Source organism: Pogoniulus pusillus, chromosome 29 (assembly GCF_015220805.1).
Source record: "Pogoniulus pusillus isolate bPogPus1 chromosome 29, bPogPus1.pri, whole genome shotgun sequence".
Taxonomy (NCBI): Eukaryota; Metazoa; Chordata; class Aves; order Piciformes; family Lybiidae; genus Pogoniulus; species Pogoniulus pusillus.
The window spans coordinates 12,172,869-12,191,662 of record NC_087292.1 but is presented as its reverse complement, the minus strand read 5'-3'; the positions used below and the strand labels follow the sequence as shown (position 1 = coordinate 12,191,662).

The following is an 18,794-nucleotide window of genomic DNA, read 5'->3' as shown; positions in this document are numbered from 1 at the left end:
TTAAAACCACTGCCTTTCATCCTGTTGCTACATGCAGTCCCTTCCTAGCTTTCTTGTAGGCCCCGTTCAGGTACTAGAAGGCTGCTTACAGAGTCTCCTCAGAGCTTTATCTTCTCCAGCCTGAACAATCCAAATTCTCCCTGACTGTCTTCATAGAAGTGCTCTAGCCTTCTGATAATTTTTGTGGCACTCCTCTGCACACACACCCTCAGGTCCATGTCTGTCTCCCTCAGAGGGCCCTACAGTTGGACACAGTACTAGTGAGGTCTTGCTGGAGTAGAGTTGAAGGATATAACTGCATCTCAATCTGCTGGCCACACTCCTTTTGATGCAGCCTAGGATGCCATCAGCCTTCTGGGCTGCAAGGACATACTGCTGGCTCATGACTAGCTTTCTTTCCACCCCAAGTCCTTTTCCACAGAGCTGTCATATCCTCACCTAGCCTCTATTAATAACAATGATTGTCCTGACCCAGGTTCAAGACCTGCACCCAGTTCCCTCTGGATGACACCTTGTCTCACTCAGCTTGGTGGCAGCTGCAAACTTGCTGAGGGTGTTCTCAATCCCACTGTTCACAATATTGATGAACATACTGAACAGCACTGGTCCCAGTATGGACCCCTGAGGGACATCACTAGTCACCTATCTCCATCTGGGCATCCAGTTGTTGGTCATTACCCTCTGGATGCAACCATCTAGCCAATTTCTTATATTCTGAACAGTCCATCCATTGAATCCATAACTCTTCACCTTAGAGAAAAGGATGTTGTGCAAGACTGTGTTAAAGGCCTTGCAGAAGTCCAGATAGATCACACTGGATAGATCCACTGACGCAGTCGCTGCATTGTAGAAAGCCACTAGATTGGTCAGGCAGGACTTGCCCTTAGCAAAGTCTTTCTTGAGTCAAACTTATGCTTAATTACATGATTTAGGGGCAAAATGTTAGAGCTATATATGTGATTTTGGTTTAAGGATTTGGTCCTGAAGAGATGCTCACATTGTCTGTAACAAAGTGAAAACTACAACTCCTATTCTGATAAAAAAGTAAAATCTAACAAGGTTATTTTTACAAACCCTGGTTTACAGTGGGGGTCAGTGGAGCAGAGGAGACACCAACTAACTCTGCATCTAAGAAAGTGCATGATGGTTACTCAGCAAGAAGGACAAACATGTTAAATTACTCATTCCAATGGGTATTTGAGTTTTAGTGCCTCAAAAGCATGTTCTAAGTACGGAATCTAGGCAGGTTTTCATTTTGCACTACATTTACATGTATAAACATCACGTCCATCCAAACAACAAAGTAATGTAAAGTGTGTGGTCCTTAGAAAACCACTGAGATAACTTTCCTTACCTGGTCAGATGGTGTATACTCATTTTGTTTGACTATGTCAATCTTGTCTAGAAAACTGGGGAGAGAAAAGAAAAAGAGTAAGTTTTCCTCTCAAATCAGAAAACCTATCAAACACTTTAGTATCCACCAGGTTCTCAGGTAACCATGTGTATTTTAATGGACTCTGACTCACAAAATGCTGAATACACTCAAAATGCCCCGCATACATGCAGTAGCACGTCAAGCCTGCATTTCTCAGCAGCTCCCAGCAGAGGGCCAAATCCACAGTTTCATTAATCAGGGTCTGGTCATCTCATTCCAGCCCCCTCCCACTCAGCTCCCTCCGTTAACAAACGTACCATCAGTTAAAGTAATTTATTTATAGAAATTGTACAATATCATCTGCTACTTCTTACAGTAAACCAAGCACTGAAATGGCCTGTGTATAATTTTCCTGAAAGATGAATATTAAAAAAAAAATAAAAATCATCACTGTAACAATGAAAAAATTAACCCCTTAATTTTAAGTGCAGTTAAGTGAGAGGGAGTACTGATTTTTCTGTCAATTCTTGGTACCAGTTTTTCAGTGTACTTTCTGAAAAAGAAGCATTAGTAAGCCAGATGGGTATAAAAGGAGATGTATGTTATTCAAATTCTTTAGGCACTACTTAAAGACAATAACCAGCCATATTTAAAATACATTTACTAATTAACCACAACCTCCTAAATACCTTCCACTACAACTCAAAGAGCAACAAATCTCTACGAATCAATCTGTTAACTGTTCTACTGCAGTGATACTATGAGACTCAGATACGCAGCAAACCAGCAAGTTCAGGGTGCAGATGTTATGCTGTCCTCACCTCACACTGTCGAAGAGCACGCAGGCAGCAGGGCTACCCTGTGCTCAGACATCTTCCATCAGTATTACTAAAAGATCTAGCAAGGTGTCTGCAGCACTTAACTTTACCCATAACATTAACGATCAATCACAGTCTTAAAACCAATATGCTTAAAGTTTCCTTTTAAATTCCTTGCATGAATTCTTCATGAAGCAGAAATGACAAAGAAACGGTGAGTTTTGCCTTCGGCTCCCTACACAGGGAGGTACACTTCAAGTGTGCTAACTACGGCCGCAGGCGAGAATTTAAAGGGGAGGAAGAGGTTTCCACATCCCAGATTCATAAATCAGAAACCAAACCCCTAGTAAAACCAACAAGGGTCACAGACCTCAGTTTTAGTCCCTGCATCCCTATCCCTAATGAAGAGCAGGGAAAGGAAGAAAAAAATATTTTACGTTTTAACAGTGGCTTCAGTTTAAAGCCTTTTTCACCAGGAACTAGATGGCCATCTTGCTTCAGAGATAAACGAAAAGTAACTTCTGTTTAGTCTGAGCTACAGAATTTAAAACATGTTAAAACCTATCTTAGTAAACATGCTGCTAAAAACATGAGACAAAGTGCAGAGATCAATTTCCACCATGGAAGCCGAAGCAGAGACAGAGACACAAGGATAAAATCGTTGACAAAATGTGTAGTGCAATTTGCAAGCTGGATTTTTATTTCATTTCTACCAGGCTTCTAAGTAATTTTTATGTTTTGGTTGTCACATTATATTCTTTCCTAAGAACACAGTTTCAGAACCATGTGGCAATTCCACAAATTGGGGGATGCTTTAAAAACACTCAGAACACAACAGCTTCATAAAGTTTTTAAGGTGTTACTAACAATGACCCTGACTTTCTGCATGGGATTTATCTAAGTGTAACATTCTCTGCAAGGTTCCACAAGAGGTGCATTTTTGGATTTTTATTTTTTTTTGGTGGTGTTGTTTTGAAACACTCTGCTAATCAGCTTAATGGATTTTGGAAACTGACAATTAAAAAATAACAAGAAGATATTGCTAAAACCTGGAACTGAAAGCACAAACCTCTTACTGTTGTTTATGCAGACTATTTTTAGGCCTATGATTTCCTTGAAAAACATCAGCCACATAGGAGCAGCAGTACTGTACTTGAGAGGAATTCCAATAGCAATGTTCATGCCAGGTAAAACAAGGTCGAATGGAATAAACCTTTCTTCTTCCCCCCAGAACAAGTTCCAGCATTCACTAACATCTGATATTTGTAACAACAATACTCATTCAAGTCCTTCACTCTGATAGTTAGCAGAAATCCTACCCTGCTTCCGGAGACGTTTTAGGGAAAATGGAGCAAAGTAGTATGTTAAACGAAGATTTCCTCCTCTGTGTGTTGCCTTTTTCTAAGTCTGCTCTAGCAACTTTAGAAAGGGCAAAACCTTTAAAGATCACTTCGATTTTTTGCACAAATGTAAAGAAAACATGTACATTCTTTCAGCTGGTCTCTAAGGGGAAAAGAGCAGCAAAATCGCAATCTAGTCTGGTACACCTAAAATAAGGAGCAACAGTGGGAGCATGAGAGTTCAGAAAAGATCAATATGCTCTGTTCAGAGAATTCTAAGACAATGTCAGTCAAGATCAAATAATTTATCCAGTAAATTAAACTAATAATCAAGCTGGGGGAGAACAAAGCTTAATTAAAAATAAAAACAAATTCACCATCATTAGTTTCTAATTTTAATCCTTGTTATGCTCTACCCAAAACACAAGCGAGGCCCCTTCAGTACTACCTTGAGTGCTGAGCTCACCGCTGTTATAGACTGTTCTAAGTACACTGGAGATATGCCCATCTACTATGTCAGCAATGAATTTCACTGGGAGAAAGAAAAGTGACCTTGGTGAAATAATTCAAATAAAACTGTCAAACCACAAAACCAGATTTTGTACTCAGGCAAGTCTTACACCAAGTTACAGTTGGGTTTTTTCTTCTGTAAAATTTTCCCAGAGATTATACGTGAAAGCTATTTTCCAGAAAGCAAATCATTCATTCAGCATTGCTGCCAATTCTCACTTAGGACCAGATTCTGAACATAACTAAATAAAAGGACCAGTGATTGCTCTGCAAAATGCTGTCATTCAGTCTAAGGCACCTGGTATTAAAATGAAATGTATTAAAAATTCAGAATGATCTAGAATTAAAAAAAAAAAACAAAAAAAAAAAACAACAAAACCCAACCACTTTATTTTTGGGGTTCTCTTCCTCAGCTTGAGGAAGTAAAAACATGCAAAATGTTTTAAATGTTTCTTTGTGAACTCAAGTGTATTTTATTTTAAGGGCTGCACTCAGGAGATAGACTTCACAAAGAGAGATGTGCAGAAGCTCTCCTTAACTCCTGCAAGTCAAAGAAATTAAGTCACACATGTATTCCCATTTCTTTCCAAGCTTTTAATAAGCCTATTACATCAAGCCCATGTGAATTTTTAGATCAAGATGTATGCCATATACTGGTTTATCCTCGAGTTTTTTCCATACAGAAAGAGTTTTCTTCCTGTATGCAGTGAATTTCTAGAATGAACAATGCTGCTGCCAGACTTAGAACTTGTTTTCCCCCACTGAAAAGGTGTACAAAACGTTAAACTTTCCGCCTCAAGAAACAACATAACTTCATTGCTTTGGGAAGAATAGGGAGGAGGAAAATCAGTCTGCCTTTCCTTCAGCATTTCCTGACAGCTTTTTCAATAAATAGTAACTTGAAATTTTATTCTTTGTGACCTGACAAAATGCTTGGCAGACAAGGATTATTATTTTTTGCTCTGTGAAGGAGAGCTTTTGTTTTCAGTCTAGAACAACACTGGCAAAACCTCTTCAAACTGACAACACACCTATATTTGAAGAGCTTTATTTCTAACAGGAGGTTGTGATTTTTTTTGTTGTCAATTCATAAACTGAATCTGTACACAACATGTTTGTCTTAAAGACACATTAAGATCTCATCTTTAATGTCAGTATGGCACTGCATATTGAGAATGCAAAACTACAATCCTAGCTAAATACAACATATGTTTATAACTTAGAACCTTCAACAGCAGCACTTGAACTTTGTATTTGTGAAGTTTCTTACCTCTGAAAGTATCAAAGTATTTTATGGACAGTAAATCATACCCACAACCACTCCTGCCTGCCTTTCTTCATGCTGCATTTCTTGCCTCTACCATTGCATCCTGAAATGGACACCTTATACTAACCCTATTTTAAAAGGGAGACACATGGAGTAAGTCAATTGCCTGCAGTCCTTTGCATCGGTGGAAATGGATTTTTTTTTTCCTCCAAGTCATGTGTTTTTATGAAGATATTACTAAGAATTAACCAGAATATTACTAAGAATTATTATGCTCTTCCTAAGAATTAAAATTTTATTTACCTCAATCACCTCTAAGCCAGTTTTTACAATTCAAGTGTCTACATCCAGAAATAAATTAGTATTTCTTTAGTGCAAATGCCCAGCAGATTATTTATCTATCTACACCCTATTAGGAATAGAAAACTAACTAATATAAAAACAACTCAAAGCTCCTTAAAAAGTTTTAAGATTAAATTGAACTCAACATGAAGTGTTTATAAAGAAGAGTGGATTTTTTTTTTTTTTTTTTTATTTCCCAGAACAGATCATGGTTTGCTTCTACTTTACTCTCATTTTAGTCCTTGGCATAATCCTTTATGTTATCCACCAACAGTTTTCTAAAAGCTAAAGTTAACTGTTTAATGACTTTTTTCTGTAGCTATTTTCTCTATGCTGAAGCTGGAGCCAGATGAATAGTACACAGAGATACTACGTGCTCTTTGTACAGAGTATCTGGCTGGGAAATACATGAATTACTGTAAAACTTTCAACACAGCTTAAAAACATGTTAATGCAGAGGAGTCTTCCCAACCCCTGAAAAGCCAGATCTGTGACAGTGTCAAAACCATGGCTTCCAATGGCCGACCGCGCACTGACAACCACTCCTGGGCACAGAGGCTATTTTCAGCTGGAAGCACACACGTGCACATCGACTGTCCTGCAGTCCGTCCGCTTCTGCTGCTCTTGGGAGCAAGCAGGGTATTTGAGGTAGGGGGGAAATCCTATTCCTTAAACTGGTGATAAAGATTGCTTTTACATTTCAACTCGTCTATTTAGCAAGAGAAGCAGAAAAGCAGGCAAAGTTACAGAAATGATGCAAATAAAATGAGCAAACAATTCAATTTGCCAGCACTTCTGGGTGTCCTGCAAACACAGACAGTATATGAAATAGCACTTAGCATATTTTAGATCAAAATGAAACTAAATATTACAATTAGGGCACAGCTCTTTTTCTGTCTAAATAGAACTAGACAAAGAAGAAAAAAATCATTCAAAATCTTTGCAGTTACTTAACTTCACAAAGAAAATTAAGGGGGAAAAAAAGCCTTTAGAGACAGGCACAAAGGACAGTATTGTAACAAGTATTACTAGTATCACTGTGAGAGCACTGTATCGCATGTAAAAACATCTCACATAAGATGTTCCTGTAATGAAATTCTGCATATTAGCTCTCACACATAAGGACCCCATTCAAAAACAGATTTCTATTGGAAATGAACTTTAAAACGCAATGTAAGACTTGAACAGAAGGAGACCAAAATACAACTCTTTAGAAAGCCTTCCCAAGAAACTGCAAATACTTCTTGTGTTTCCAAAGTCAAGTCAAACACTCATTGTGATTTCCTTATTGAAAGAGCAGATCGCGCAAAAAAACTTTAAGAGTCTAAAGCCCAACATTTAATTAGAGATAGTATTAATGCACAGATATCCCAGAAGAGTGACTTTGAGAGCGGTTCCAGCTGTAATTACAGAAGAACCCCACAGCATTCCAGCCACTTGGAGGCGGAGGGGCACCATGGGTCTAATTTTGAAGCAAATAATGAGAAAGCTGAAAAGTATGACTCCATATATTTGGAATCATCTTGCGGTAATCAAGGTTATAGTTCCTTATATGGTGTGGAGAACATGAAGCACACACAAAAAATAGAATATTAAAACTATGGGATATAAAGAACTGCAACTATTGCAATGCCCCCCCCCCTCCCCAACATAGACCTCCAACCAGCCAGCAAAGCCCCCCTTAACTTCTGCACCGCCATGAAATACAAACTTTGCCCTAAAAACAAGGCTGGTTATGTACCAGGCTTCCTAAACTGTGTAATTAAAAAACCCTAATCTGCTGGGAAGCATGAATGAATTTTAGACAAATCCAGCAGAAAGGCAAATCATCCCTTCAAAAAATGCTAGTGACCAAAAAGAGAAATGGGGAAAAGGGAGGAGAAAAAGAGAAATCTATTTAAAGAGGTTGTAGTTGTCTTTTTTTTTTCTCTGCCTGTCTAAAGTTAGTCTGGCTTAGAGGATGCACTAACTTTCCCAATCAGTTTTACATTACAGCACAAGTCCAGAAATAGCTCCCAGCCGCCTTGGCCTCTAGCACGGTTGCCATGACAATGGAACCACAGTGCTATAAATAGCTCATCAGCACCAAATCTTGTGAGACACATCTGGAATGGGGCCAGCCCAGCCCCAGCCTGACAAATAAAAATAGGCACAGGCAGTTTCAAAGGCTGGAAAGGTACAATGCAGCTCGGCTTGTGTGAAGCAGCGGGCAGAGAAACGGTTTTGATTGCTTATTAGCACGAGATTTATTTGATAGGAGATTGAGAGAATTATAAAAGTTACTTTACTGCATACTAAACAGTCTTTCTCTAAGGTCTGTTTTTCTTTCTTTCCCCGTAGTTTGAAACAAGCCCATGTGGCTTTTGAAACTGTATCAATGCAGTCTTTTGCCCAGGAGACCATTAAAATAAAGGAAAATCAGAAGAAAACAGGTCTTCAAAACTTCCCCCTCTAACTATTTCTGTATTTCTTTGGCACGAGTGTACTTAAATACTCCTGTGAGTCTGACAAGGCATGCTGCAGGGAATCCTGCCCAGGCGGGAGTTCTTTGTTCCAGGTAAAATCATTCCCAGGCTGCTTAGTGCCTCCAGGAGCTTGGTACGAGAGGTGGTTCTGCAGGCCCTCTCCAGGCTGCAGTGATGGCTGCTCTCCTCCCCACTGGCACTGTCACTCTGAAATACAGTCCCTCAGCAGAGACAAAAGTAGGGTCGTGGGCTCTGCTGTGGTTACAAACCAGCTGTGTCTGCAACTCGGGCCAGACCTGAGCCTTCAGAGGTAGAACGCAGAATCAGTATTGTCACAGTATAAAGCCAGCCCACTTTCCAACGGCTCTGCTTGACAGAAGTGCCTTTTGAGCATGCATTTTCTTTTGCTTAGTGGGTGAGAAAATGTCATATTTTTAGCACACACTCTTGATCAACCCATTCAATTACATCCAAATTATCCGTGTGGGAATAGAATGTTATGTCAAAAATGTTATTCAGTGTATTTGTCAATATTACCCAACAGAAGGCATTTGTATAATCAGGAGATTCAATATTTTCTACAGCACATGAAAGCAACAGTTGAGGAATCAGACTGAAGTTGTAAGACTTCACTATTTTGCAGATACTGGAGATAGCAGTCAGTGTGGTCTAACACAGAGAACACCACTCCTCAAATATAAAATCTTAGTTGCTCTATCAAAAACCCATAGAGACTACAGATGGCAATCAAACCCCTCCAACTATTATGAGCATTAAGCCACAGCAAAATATCTTCCGTATGCCATAAAGGCACTGTGCATGCGCTTCACACAAACTGCACCATCAGCCCACAGGATTCCTTTAGGTCCCTACATGGATATTTTCATTTCTAAAAATTGTAGAGTAACTTCCATCCAGGCTTCAAGCTGTATGTAAAATTTCCTCCCCTTCCCCCTTCCGTTTACCACATTCAGCTTGCTCATTTGCTATCTGAACAATGTGTGCTTCAGGAAGCAGCAGTTTGCACAAAGTATTTTGGAAAATGTACTTTATAACAGTGCAGAGCAAGACACTCCAAGTTAGTTTAAGAGCCTATAATCAATTGCAAGTTTTGATTTAAATTATATTTTAAAAAAACTATATTGTTTTCTCTTCCTCAAGAAAGCAGTTCATGAATATTATGAGATAGCTCTTTCTGGGTCACACAATGAACAAACTTTCTGGTTTAGTCTGGTAGACAGATGAGAGTGGAAGGGCTGTAGAATGGAAACACTGTAAGGTAACTCAAACCTGGCCAATACTCCACAGCATCCCCAAGATGCTTGTCAGATCCCTTCTGACATTAACTCTTCACCTGGACACAATGCTGTGTATGGATCCCTCTTGCTCCAGCAATGGCTTTGGAGAGAGACCCCCTCAGGCAGATTGTTTGTGCTCCTTTGCCCACCTGACCAGGGGCACACTTTATCCTGAACATGACAGCCATCTGCCCTACTCAATTACTGGCTTTCAAAATCAAACCTGTCCTGCAGTTTCCCTGCAGGGGACACAGCCCTCAAACACTCGACTGCACCAGCTGCCTTCACTCCTGCTCTGCAAACTTGTACAAATGTGTTTTCACACTCTCACAACCGCCAAAACAGACAGATTAAAACAGCTCTCTACTGCATGCCTCCGAGGCTCACTCTGCAATACAAGCCTGTATATGTCAAATAACTTCAGTGCAGCCCCTTACCCCACCCCACAAAGTCACTCTGCCATGCCAGGAAAAATGTAAGCTGATTCAAGGCCGAGGTTGGGTATAGAAATGAAAGATAACGATATAGATGAGATCACTGTGTGGTGATCTGATGCTAGGGCAGGCCTGGGGTGGGAACATGATGTGAGTGAGTGGGGAGAAATATGGTGCAATCCCTATTAACTTTTCATTTCCTTTTTTGGGGTTTGTTTCTTTTCAGTAGACTGTGAAATAAGACAAAAATCATGGAAGAAGGTGAAGCAAGGAAATGTTCATTTAACAAGACTTCTCACTGCACTTTGCATTCTGCTCCTCCAACCTTCCACCCTGACTTTTGGTGGGCCAAGCATAAAAACAGACACAAATTTAACACTAATGCTCCTGCCTCCTGTGAAACTATCAACTCTACCGCTTTATCTATGGGATGTTACCTTTTCTCTACACTTTAAAGAAATTTTGTTTGCCTGCCTTCATTTTTACTTATCCTTATTAACAAGTCAACATTCAAAATAGAACAAGAAGTGAACTTATCAGAAGGCATCTCTAAACAAGTAACTTCTTGTTGGAAGGGGAATAAAAGGCAAGTGAGACACTGGGCACGGACAGGGGAGTGGAAACTGAGTGTGGTGAATGAGAGCTGATGTGACAGCCTGCACTCCCAGCTTGTTCTGACTTACCTGCTGCAATTTCTGTCTTTCCTGATGCTTGAAATGGTTTTAACCTCCTCTGACCCTCAAAGACTGCCATGTTGAAAAATCCAGCTCCTTCAAGTTCAGTATCTTTTTTCAGTTATTGCAGCAAGAGCTCCACACACTAAAGACTACAAACTTCATTGTATACACAGAATGAAAAGCTGACCTAATTGTAAGATAATAACCAACTGCTGCCATAGTCTTTATTATCCATAAAACCATCAAGCTGGACCAGTGAGAACTCAAGTACGATTTGGTAAGTATACGTCCCCTACCATAGGCTGCTCTTGAGCAATTAAACCAGGTGAATCTAATGAGATCTCCTTCCATTGTGTTTCAACAGAGGATTTTTTATGAACCTTGTCCTCATGGTCTTTAGCTCCCTCTCCAGTGCCATTAAATTAATAGAATTCCTTTCAGTTGATACATACAATTTTTTTATTGCATTATTTGGGCAACATTATTTACATTGCTAATAAATAAAATTAAAGTCACGCTAATGTTTTTTAAGTGTTTCAGAAAAGCTTATTCCCTCAGCAAGTGGGACAAAAAGAAAACCCACAGGCAGAACATGGAAAAAGAACAAAACTAATCAACAATCCACCAAACTGCTAGAGCTGAAGTAGGACCAAAACTCTACTTATAGCCACAAAATTCTTTCAAAGCATTACTTAGTAGTATTTGCATCATGTCTGTCAGATGATAAAAGAATTAATAAACTAGCACTTCATACTTGTTTCTATAATTTGAAGAAACAGAGCTGTCTGTAAAGATGAACAGATCAAAGATTCAGGCAGTTCCCACATCTTATAGCTTCTGTGGGCCTTGTATAACCTAAACCCCAAACCCTGAGATTACAGAACCAGGCAGTTCCCCATCTACTGTCTGAAAAACAGGCAACATAATTTTTAATAGAAATTTCAGAGCCAGGGGTAGGTGGAGCTGACATGTTCTCACGTGACAGAAAAGGAATTTTGATCCCAGGACTGAGTTTCCGCAGGAACTAGGGAAGCAGTGATAGCTGGGGAAGGAATTAGGCCCCAGATGAGCCCAAAACAATAGCAGGACAAATTGCTCCTGGGTTTTGAGCAGAGTGGTAGGGAGGACTTCACTGCCTTGTTTAAACAGACTTGTACAACTTTCAGATGTATTTAGCATGCATGGATATAAATTTAGTACTGGAATTTTGCCTGTTTTGGCACCATACTATCAAGATTTTTGTTAGTATTTTAGGGAATTAGATTCTTTTGCCAAAAGGCACTAATTTTGGCTGTTACCCTGCTCACAGGATGCTCACATGTTTCATTTGTTTTATGACAGCATCATACACGAAGCTTGCTGGAGGCACTCAGGGCTGGACCGGCACAGTGTTTTCACAGTACTACCTGTCAATACCTGTTTGGGAGCTGACACTTTAAACAACTCACAGCAGCTTGCATTTCAGATCTTGCTTTTCTTAAGGCATGCTCCCCTCCTCCCCTTGTTTTTTAATGTGGTCTTTTGCTTGGGAAAACAGCAGGCCTCTGCAAAAGGAGGCACACAACCTGGCATCTAGTATTAAAAGCATCTGTAAAGAGCACACCTCTTGTTCTTAAGTGAATTATAATATAAAGCTTTTTTTTTTCTTGAAAGCATTTGCTTGATTGTTCAATTTAATACCAGGCATACTTAGAAAAAATACTTTAAAAACAAAACACGTGACATGGAGCTACAGTAGCAATTTTACACTGTTAATTTACAGGAGTACAGTGACACTCATCTCTGGCTACTGTGAAAAGCACTGTCTGCACATATCTGTTCCCGTTTTCTTTTGCCATACAATAAAATGAAGAAGTCAAATTGAAGTGTTTGTCTCTCATTAGTACACATTACATTCCGGCAGATAAAAGGAGGAAGAAACCAAGCTTGAAGCCAAATTCAAAGGCAAACAATAAAGGTGACCATACTCCTTCTGTGGGAAAGCCATTCACAGGGAGTGACCACACTTCTGAAAAAAGCACAGTCCTCTTTTATTCTCATAGAAATTTAAAACCTCAAACAAAAAGTACTGTCAATCATCCAGACTCATGATTTTGCTTTTTGCTGAGACTTTTGCTGCTCTTAAAAGGAAACTATAACACAGACCATCCACCTTCCTGTACTCACTCACACATTGTTTCTGGTAACATCAATACACAATCTCTATGGAATATTTCCCCAAAATGCATTTGAGTTGTTAGTGCTTTTAAGCTTACAATTAAAATGGATACCTCACAGAATATTGTGGCTTTACAAAGGCTTATTAACAGTACTGACTGAGCAAGTGATACACTTTAGAATCTTTCAAATAAAGTGTTTTGGCACTTTCTCCTCTCTTCTCCATTGACCTGCTAACTTGATTCACCTTATTCTGAAGCACAATCTTAGTCATTATAAAAATATGAACTCCTTTAAAGCTCATCTCTCAAATCGGAAGGCTGACTACAAGAGACCTTAAAAACAGCATTAAAAGCTCTAATCATTCAAGTCTCTCTAAAACAGACAGTAGGATATCCCTTATATTGGCCAAAGATATTTTAACATTTGCAAATTTATATTTTAATGTGGACCTTTCTAAGCTGCTTGCTTTTAATATTAAAGTCACAGAGAATTTAGAATGAAACATGCATAGGAAAAGTAAAATCCCTGACAAGGTACAGCCTCAGCCTGTTTCCTTTCTCAGCCAAGAGTCACGTCTGCTGCTTTCAGCACAGAGACATTTGCCATCACAGTTCCCTGACTCACAGCTGCACAGTCAGGTGCTGCAAAACACGGAACTGAGACTGGAGTGAGTGTGCAGAGATGTGTGGGGAGGATGGATGTGCATGAGTGAGTAAGCTGTTAGGTGAGTGCACAGGGAAAACAAGGTGAAGGGAAATTTTGGAAGGACTTTAAAAATCCCTTACTCTCTGTTTTGAAACAATGTCACAATAAGGAAGTGCAGCTGCTTTGGGTAGAATTAGCTCTTTTGATCTAGCTGTATTGACTCTATTAGTTACACAAAAGTGTTGTAATTATCTACACAAATATATTAATCATAGGACAAATTATTTCAGCATTGCAACTTCAAAAACTCTCAGCAGCAGAATGAGTATCTCTGTTTTGAAATGGAACCTTATACTAAGGAGAGTGTAAGGTTCAAGAGAGTTTAAGATTCAGGAGGTATTAAAGGTGGCATATATGCGCTGCCCTTACAGCCTTACTATCCTCACTGTCCTACTTGTCAGCAAACTTTACACACAGGCCAAGACTGAGGAAGCCTAGGCAGGGAGTCTTCTCCCACAGTGCCATCCTTCGTTTCTGAGCTGGGTCTGTGTGCTTCCAAGGAGCGCCAGAGCCTTGACTACATGTCACTTTTTTTCTGAGATTGAAGAGAACCACTGAACTGAGGTATACCATACAAAACTCTGCTAAATTCAAATGACTGCCATATTCTCCAGAAATCTTAACTTTAGCTCCCATATCCTCAGGGGATGCAGGGAAAGAGAAAGGTCAGAAGAAAAATTCTGTATTTGGTTTGTGAACCAAATACAAAATGGTGTGGGTGAACACCACCTATGCAGGTAGTGTGAAACAAACACTCTGGGAGGTGGAAAAGAATTTAATTTCAGTGGGCATCAATTCTGAAACTCCAGTGATGCTGGTTCATACTTTTTAAAATTATTATTACACTGAAAAGAAAGTCAAAACTATGAATAACAACTCATTTTTTCACAACAAGTGGGTGGACTTCTCACCTCCCTCCAGCTGGGCAGAAGGCAATCTGAGGGAAAGAAAAGCCAAACTGAAGAGGCAAGGGGTGTATTCAAGCTCCAGAAAACTTCCAAATTGCACTGGGTGACTAAAACCTGATAGATTACAGTAGAGGACACACATATCTTGACCACTAGTTTGTCTGCAGAGGGCAGTGTCTCATGTTTGCATTTCAAATGGCTGAAACCCTAAACCTAAATTATTTATTAACAGATTAAAAATGTCCTCTTCAACATGAAAGGAACATTTAAACAGTCTCAGGAAAAGAACTGAACTAAACCATACACTACAAATCACAGGTAAGATTGCTACAGTGAGAAAGATGAGGAGGGGGTCTAAGAAAGTATTTATCTCCCCCAAACAATGTGTACTCTCACATCACCATATATTAAGGGGTTACAAACCCAGATGGTTCAAATATGTACCTAAAACTAGGTGGGCATCTGGCATTCAGAGTCCACAGATCTGGTAATAAAGGTGCATTCCAAAGCCGTGCCAGGGAGCAGAGGCACACAGCAGCTCTGGTAGAATGACGGGCACCCAGCTGTAGCCTGTACTGGCTCACCTATTGCTCTGATACCTGTAGCTAGAAACTATGTGATTGAATGGTGCCAAAGACAATTCCAGGATTTCCATTTGTTCAGCACTGCTATAATTAGAGCTTCCGGCTCACACTGAGAACAGCAGCAAAGACTGCAAGGTGGAAGAGACTCAGATCAGACAGAGCAAATACAGAGAAGTCTGAAGAGAGTTCAGTGGTTCTGGTGAAAAGGTGGTGTGTTCTTACATTGCTTACACCTATCAGGTGCTTATACATACCCAGCCTATAAACACTATAACCAGGTGTGAAACACAGCTTTTATCACACTACAGCATTTTAACCCCGTTTCCTCTACTTAGCAGCAAATTATTAGATTCACTACAAAAAAGGGTGCCTCAGGACAGCAACTGATCTATTACACAGAAATTAAGAATATGCAAGCACCATATATAGCCATTCTCTGTTTTCTTCTACATTTTCCAGCCTAAGACATTTTTGCAGCATCCTGAACACACTAGCTTCCCTGAATTGACTCTGATGCTCAAAACCAGTGACAGGTGCAGAGCTCTCAACATGGCACTTTTCCCTCACCCCATCTCACCCACGTTTAGATCCTACAGTTTCAGTTTGTAATCTACAGTTATCTTCTTTGTATAAATACACATGCACAGGAAGTCCAAGGAACAGACTGCCAACAAGCAGAGGAAAAAATTAAAACATATCTGATGCTAATAAACCATGCCTAAATTATACGCTGCATCTAAATACAGGTTTTAAGGGCACACTGTTGGAGTACTTCTGCAGACAAGTAGATCTTTAATTTTAACTAAAACCCAGAAAATTCCCCCCTTTGAACAAACCCACTTCCATTTCAGAGACCTGTATTTTATTAACACGTCTTAAAATTTTCTGTTTTATTGCTCTAGACAATAGAACAAGGAAGAAAAGATAAAAAGAAAAGGCTGATACAATTTACATTCAGATCACTGACTTTCTTGATTGTGGCTCTGAACACCAAGTCTTTAAGAAGGAAAAAGCCATCCAAGGCCCACACTGCTCTGAAGCAAAACTTCCTCCTGTTGCCTACACTAATTTTTATCAGTGTAAGTTGCAGTTGTTTAGTGGAGTTAGTCAAAAGGTATCCCAAGGAAGAAAACAAAAAACCTTCAACTAACATCAGAATTGAAAAGTGGAACTTTTCTAATATATAACTGATTTCTAAGCAAGCACCCAGAGAAACTATGGGTACATCTACCAAGACTTATATGTGCCTAACTCTATAGAGTAAAAATATCATTTGGCTTTCTGCATGTCCAGCATTAATCTCTTACGATGCTTTGTGGTATGGATGTTAGAATTAAACATGAAACAGCTCACAATTGAAGAGAGACACAATTCAAACGTGGATACGTTAACTTGATTTGCCCTGCAATCCATGTACATACAAAAGTAGCATGCACTCTACAGACTCTGCTAATCTCACTTTTCTTTCAAAACCACACTGTGTTTCATAGAACCTAAACATGGTAATTGTCACTTTATCACACAATCTATACTGTGATTTCAATTATGCACAACAAAGGGACTGCTCATGAGAACTGAACCGAGAGGGTAAATTGCACCCCTCCCTAATAATAGTAACAAACCTGTGCCCATAAATGCTTGTTTGGTTTTGAAAGGTATTTGCTGAATTATTACAAGCATGTCTTCCAGACTGGTGAAAGAAGGAAAGTGTACTGGGTGTGGCACTAATCTTTCATTTGTAAGACTTGTCTTGAGGGAAATCAGTTTCATATTCTTTACAGCCACATGACTTTGTCAGAAAACCACAGCGCACAATTTCAGCATAATTAGGAGGACCTGCTTAAATACAGCCCAGAAGAAAGCTCCAAGGGAAGCAAACACACTTCACATCATTAGGGAAAGTCAGAGCTGAAATGGAGGTAACAGCCTCTGCACGCAGCAGCAGAAATCCTACCTATTTTTAGTTCACAATTCCAATATGAAAACAGCTGGGAGTCTAAAGAAATTATCTTGGTGACAAATTTAATGGACTGAACACTAAAGTTACTATTTCAAAATAAAATTCCTAATTATCTTTCAAAACAAGAAGCAATTAAGCAGCATTGGAACTACAGCTTCCCAAGCGTCTGTTAAGGCTTGGTTCCAATCAGATTGAAACTGGGAAATGGCTCAACACCTTTCTGATCCTAAAAATTGGTTGAGGGCCAGGCCTGCGGTTTGGTTGATGGATTTTTTTTCTTTTTTATGTGTGTGCACGTTGGAGTTTTTTTTAAGTTTAATGAAAGTAGCTCTGCTTTGACCTGTCCAGTCCTGTCTTGCCCTGTTTTTCCCTGTCTGTTCCCCAGTCACCCTCCGTAAGAGCAGGGAATGCCTCTGCACAGTTGCACAACTTGCAACCTGCCTTCATGAGGAGAAGCTGGAGAGGAAAACAGAAATGGAGCTTGTAATGTCTGAAGAGAGCTGGTGATATGATAAATGATAACAAACTGCTTGGATCTTAGAGCAGGTAAGCTTCATGATGGAGAGGTGGACAGTGCTCTAGAGTACTCCAGAGGCATGTTTATGCAGCATGGATCTCACCTAGCAAAGAACTCTGAGAAAGCACAGAGGAATTCACCACAGGGAGCATTTTGATATTTGCAAATTTACTGAACAAGCCACAAATCACAATAAAGTGAGTTACAATCTCACACATTCTTCTCCAAATAGCTCTTTAAATCTGAGATTTTAATTACTGGTTCCCTTGATAACACACTGTGACAATAATGAGTATGTTATACTCACATAAGACTGTTCTGCACTTCACAGATACCATATGCCTTATGTTTGAAACAAACTTGTAACAATAGGGGTAGAGAAGTTGAGTTAACATTGAAAATACACAGATAACACACTGCTATCATATCAATATTTTCATGTGACATAGCAGGATTCTGGAATGCACATCCAAGGAATATATCATCTATACTATTAAGACAGGAGAAGACTTCTAAATCTACCCTCTCAATCCTTCCACAAAACCAAAAATCATGTTAAGATTCTTGATGCCATTGCAATACTTTTTGGCAAAAGTACCAATAACGTCCTTCACTCATCTCATTTAATTTAAAATCTCACACTGTCTAAAATCATCCAAGGGGTTCTGCAGATACGAACTTTCTTTTGGAAGAAGATGTACACAGATGTACAAACAGGTAATTGTTTCACCCAAGCCTGGCCCTTGATGACAAAACGTGGATTCTAAATCAGTCCAGCTCTTCGGAACAGAGGTGAACAATGGATCCTTCAGCAAAAATGGTGAAGAGAGGCCATTCAGGCTGAACCAAGAGAAGTGAGACTGTACCTCTTAGCTACAAAATCTGCTCTTTATGTCACACATACTGATAAGCAGGTTAATGAAAAGACCAAAAACAACAAATCAAGCAAGACTGGCTCACTCTTGAGACTCAGTCTGATGAAAGAATACACAGAGAGCAGACACCATCTTTGTGAAGCTACGTAAGAAGATTGTCTTGCCAGATACAAAGCTTTGAGGCGCCTAACTTTTCCACACTGTCCCTGATTTCATAATATCATAAATAGGTAATTAAAATCCAACTGAGATGTCTTAGCAAAAGTTGTGAACAGTGTGTTTCAGATACGGTCTCCAGCAACTTTGCAAGTATTACCAACACTGGAGCTAACAAAATTTGCAGGGATTTTGCATGTATATAGCTGTTTTCACTTATTTATTTAAATTACTTGTGCTTCATAAGGGTTTTGGAAGTCTTTTTATTGTAAAAACATGAATTTCTCAACAAAGGCCACATGGCACATCCTGGCCACCTGAACTGGGCTGGCTGGGGCTCCCATCAGCCCCACACTCCCTTGGCAGACCCTCCTGCAGGACCCAAGGCTCTTTCCCTCCCCCA

The 18,794-nt window shown here is 39.6% G+C and overlaps 1 protein-coding gene across 3 annotated transcripts in view; it reads right to left on the bottom strand.

The window, feature by feature from the left end:
* Positions 1-18,794, bottom strand: part of GNAS (GNAS complex locus) — a 156,243-nt gene that overhangs the window by 11,660 nt on the left and 125,789 nt on the right. For all 3 annotated transcript variants that reach the window (XM_064167932.1, XM_064167933.1, XM_064167934.1), the window contains exon 6: positions 1,355-1,409. In XM_064167932.1, coding sequence (XP_064024002.1) covers positions 1,355-1,409 — 55 coding nt within the window. The remainder of the gene's footprint in view (positions 1-1,354; positions 1,410-18,794) is intronic.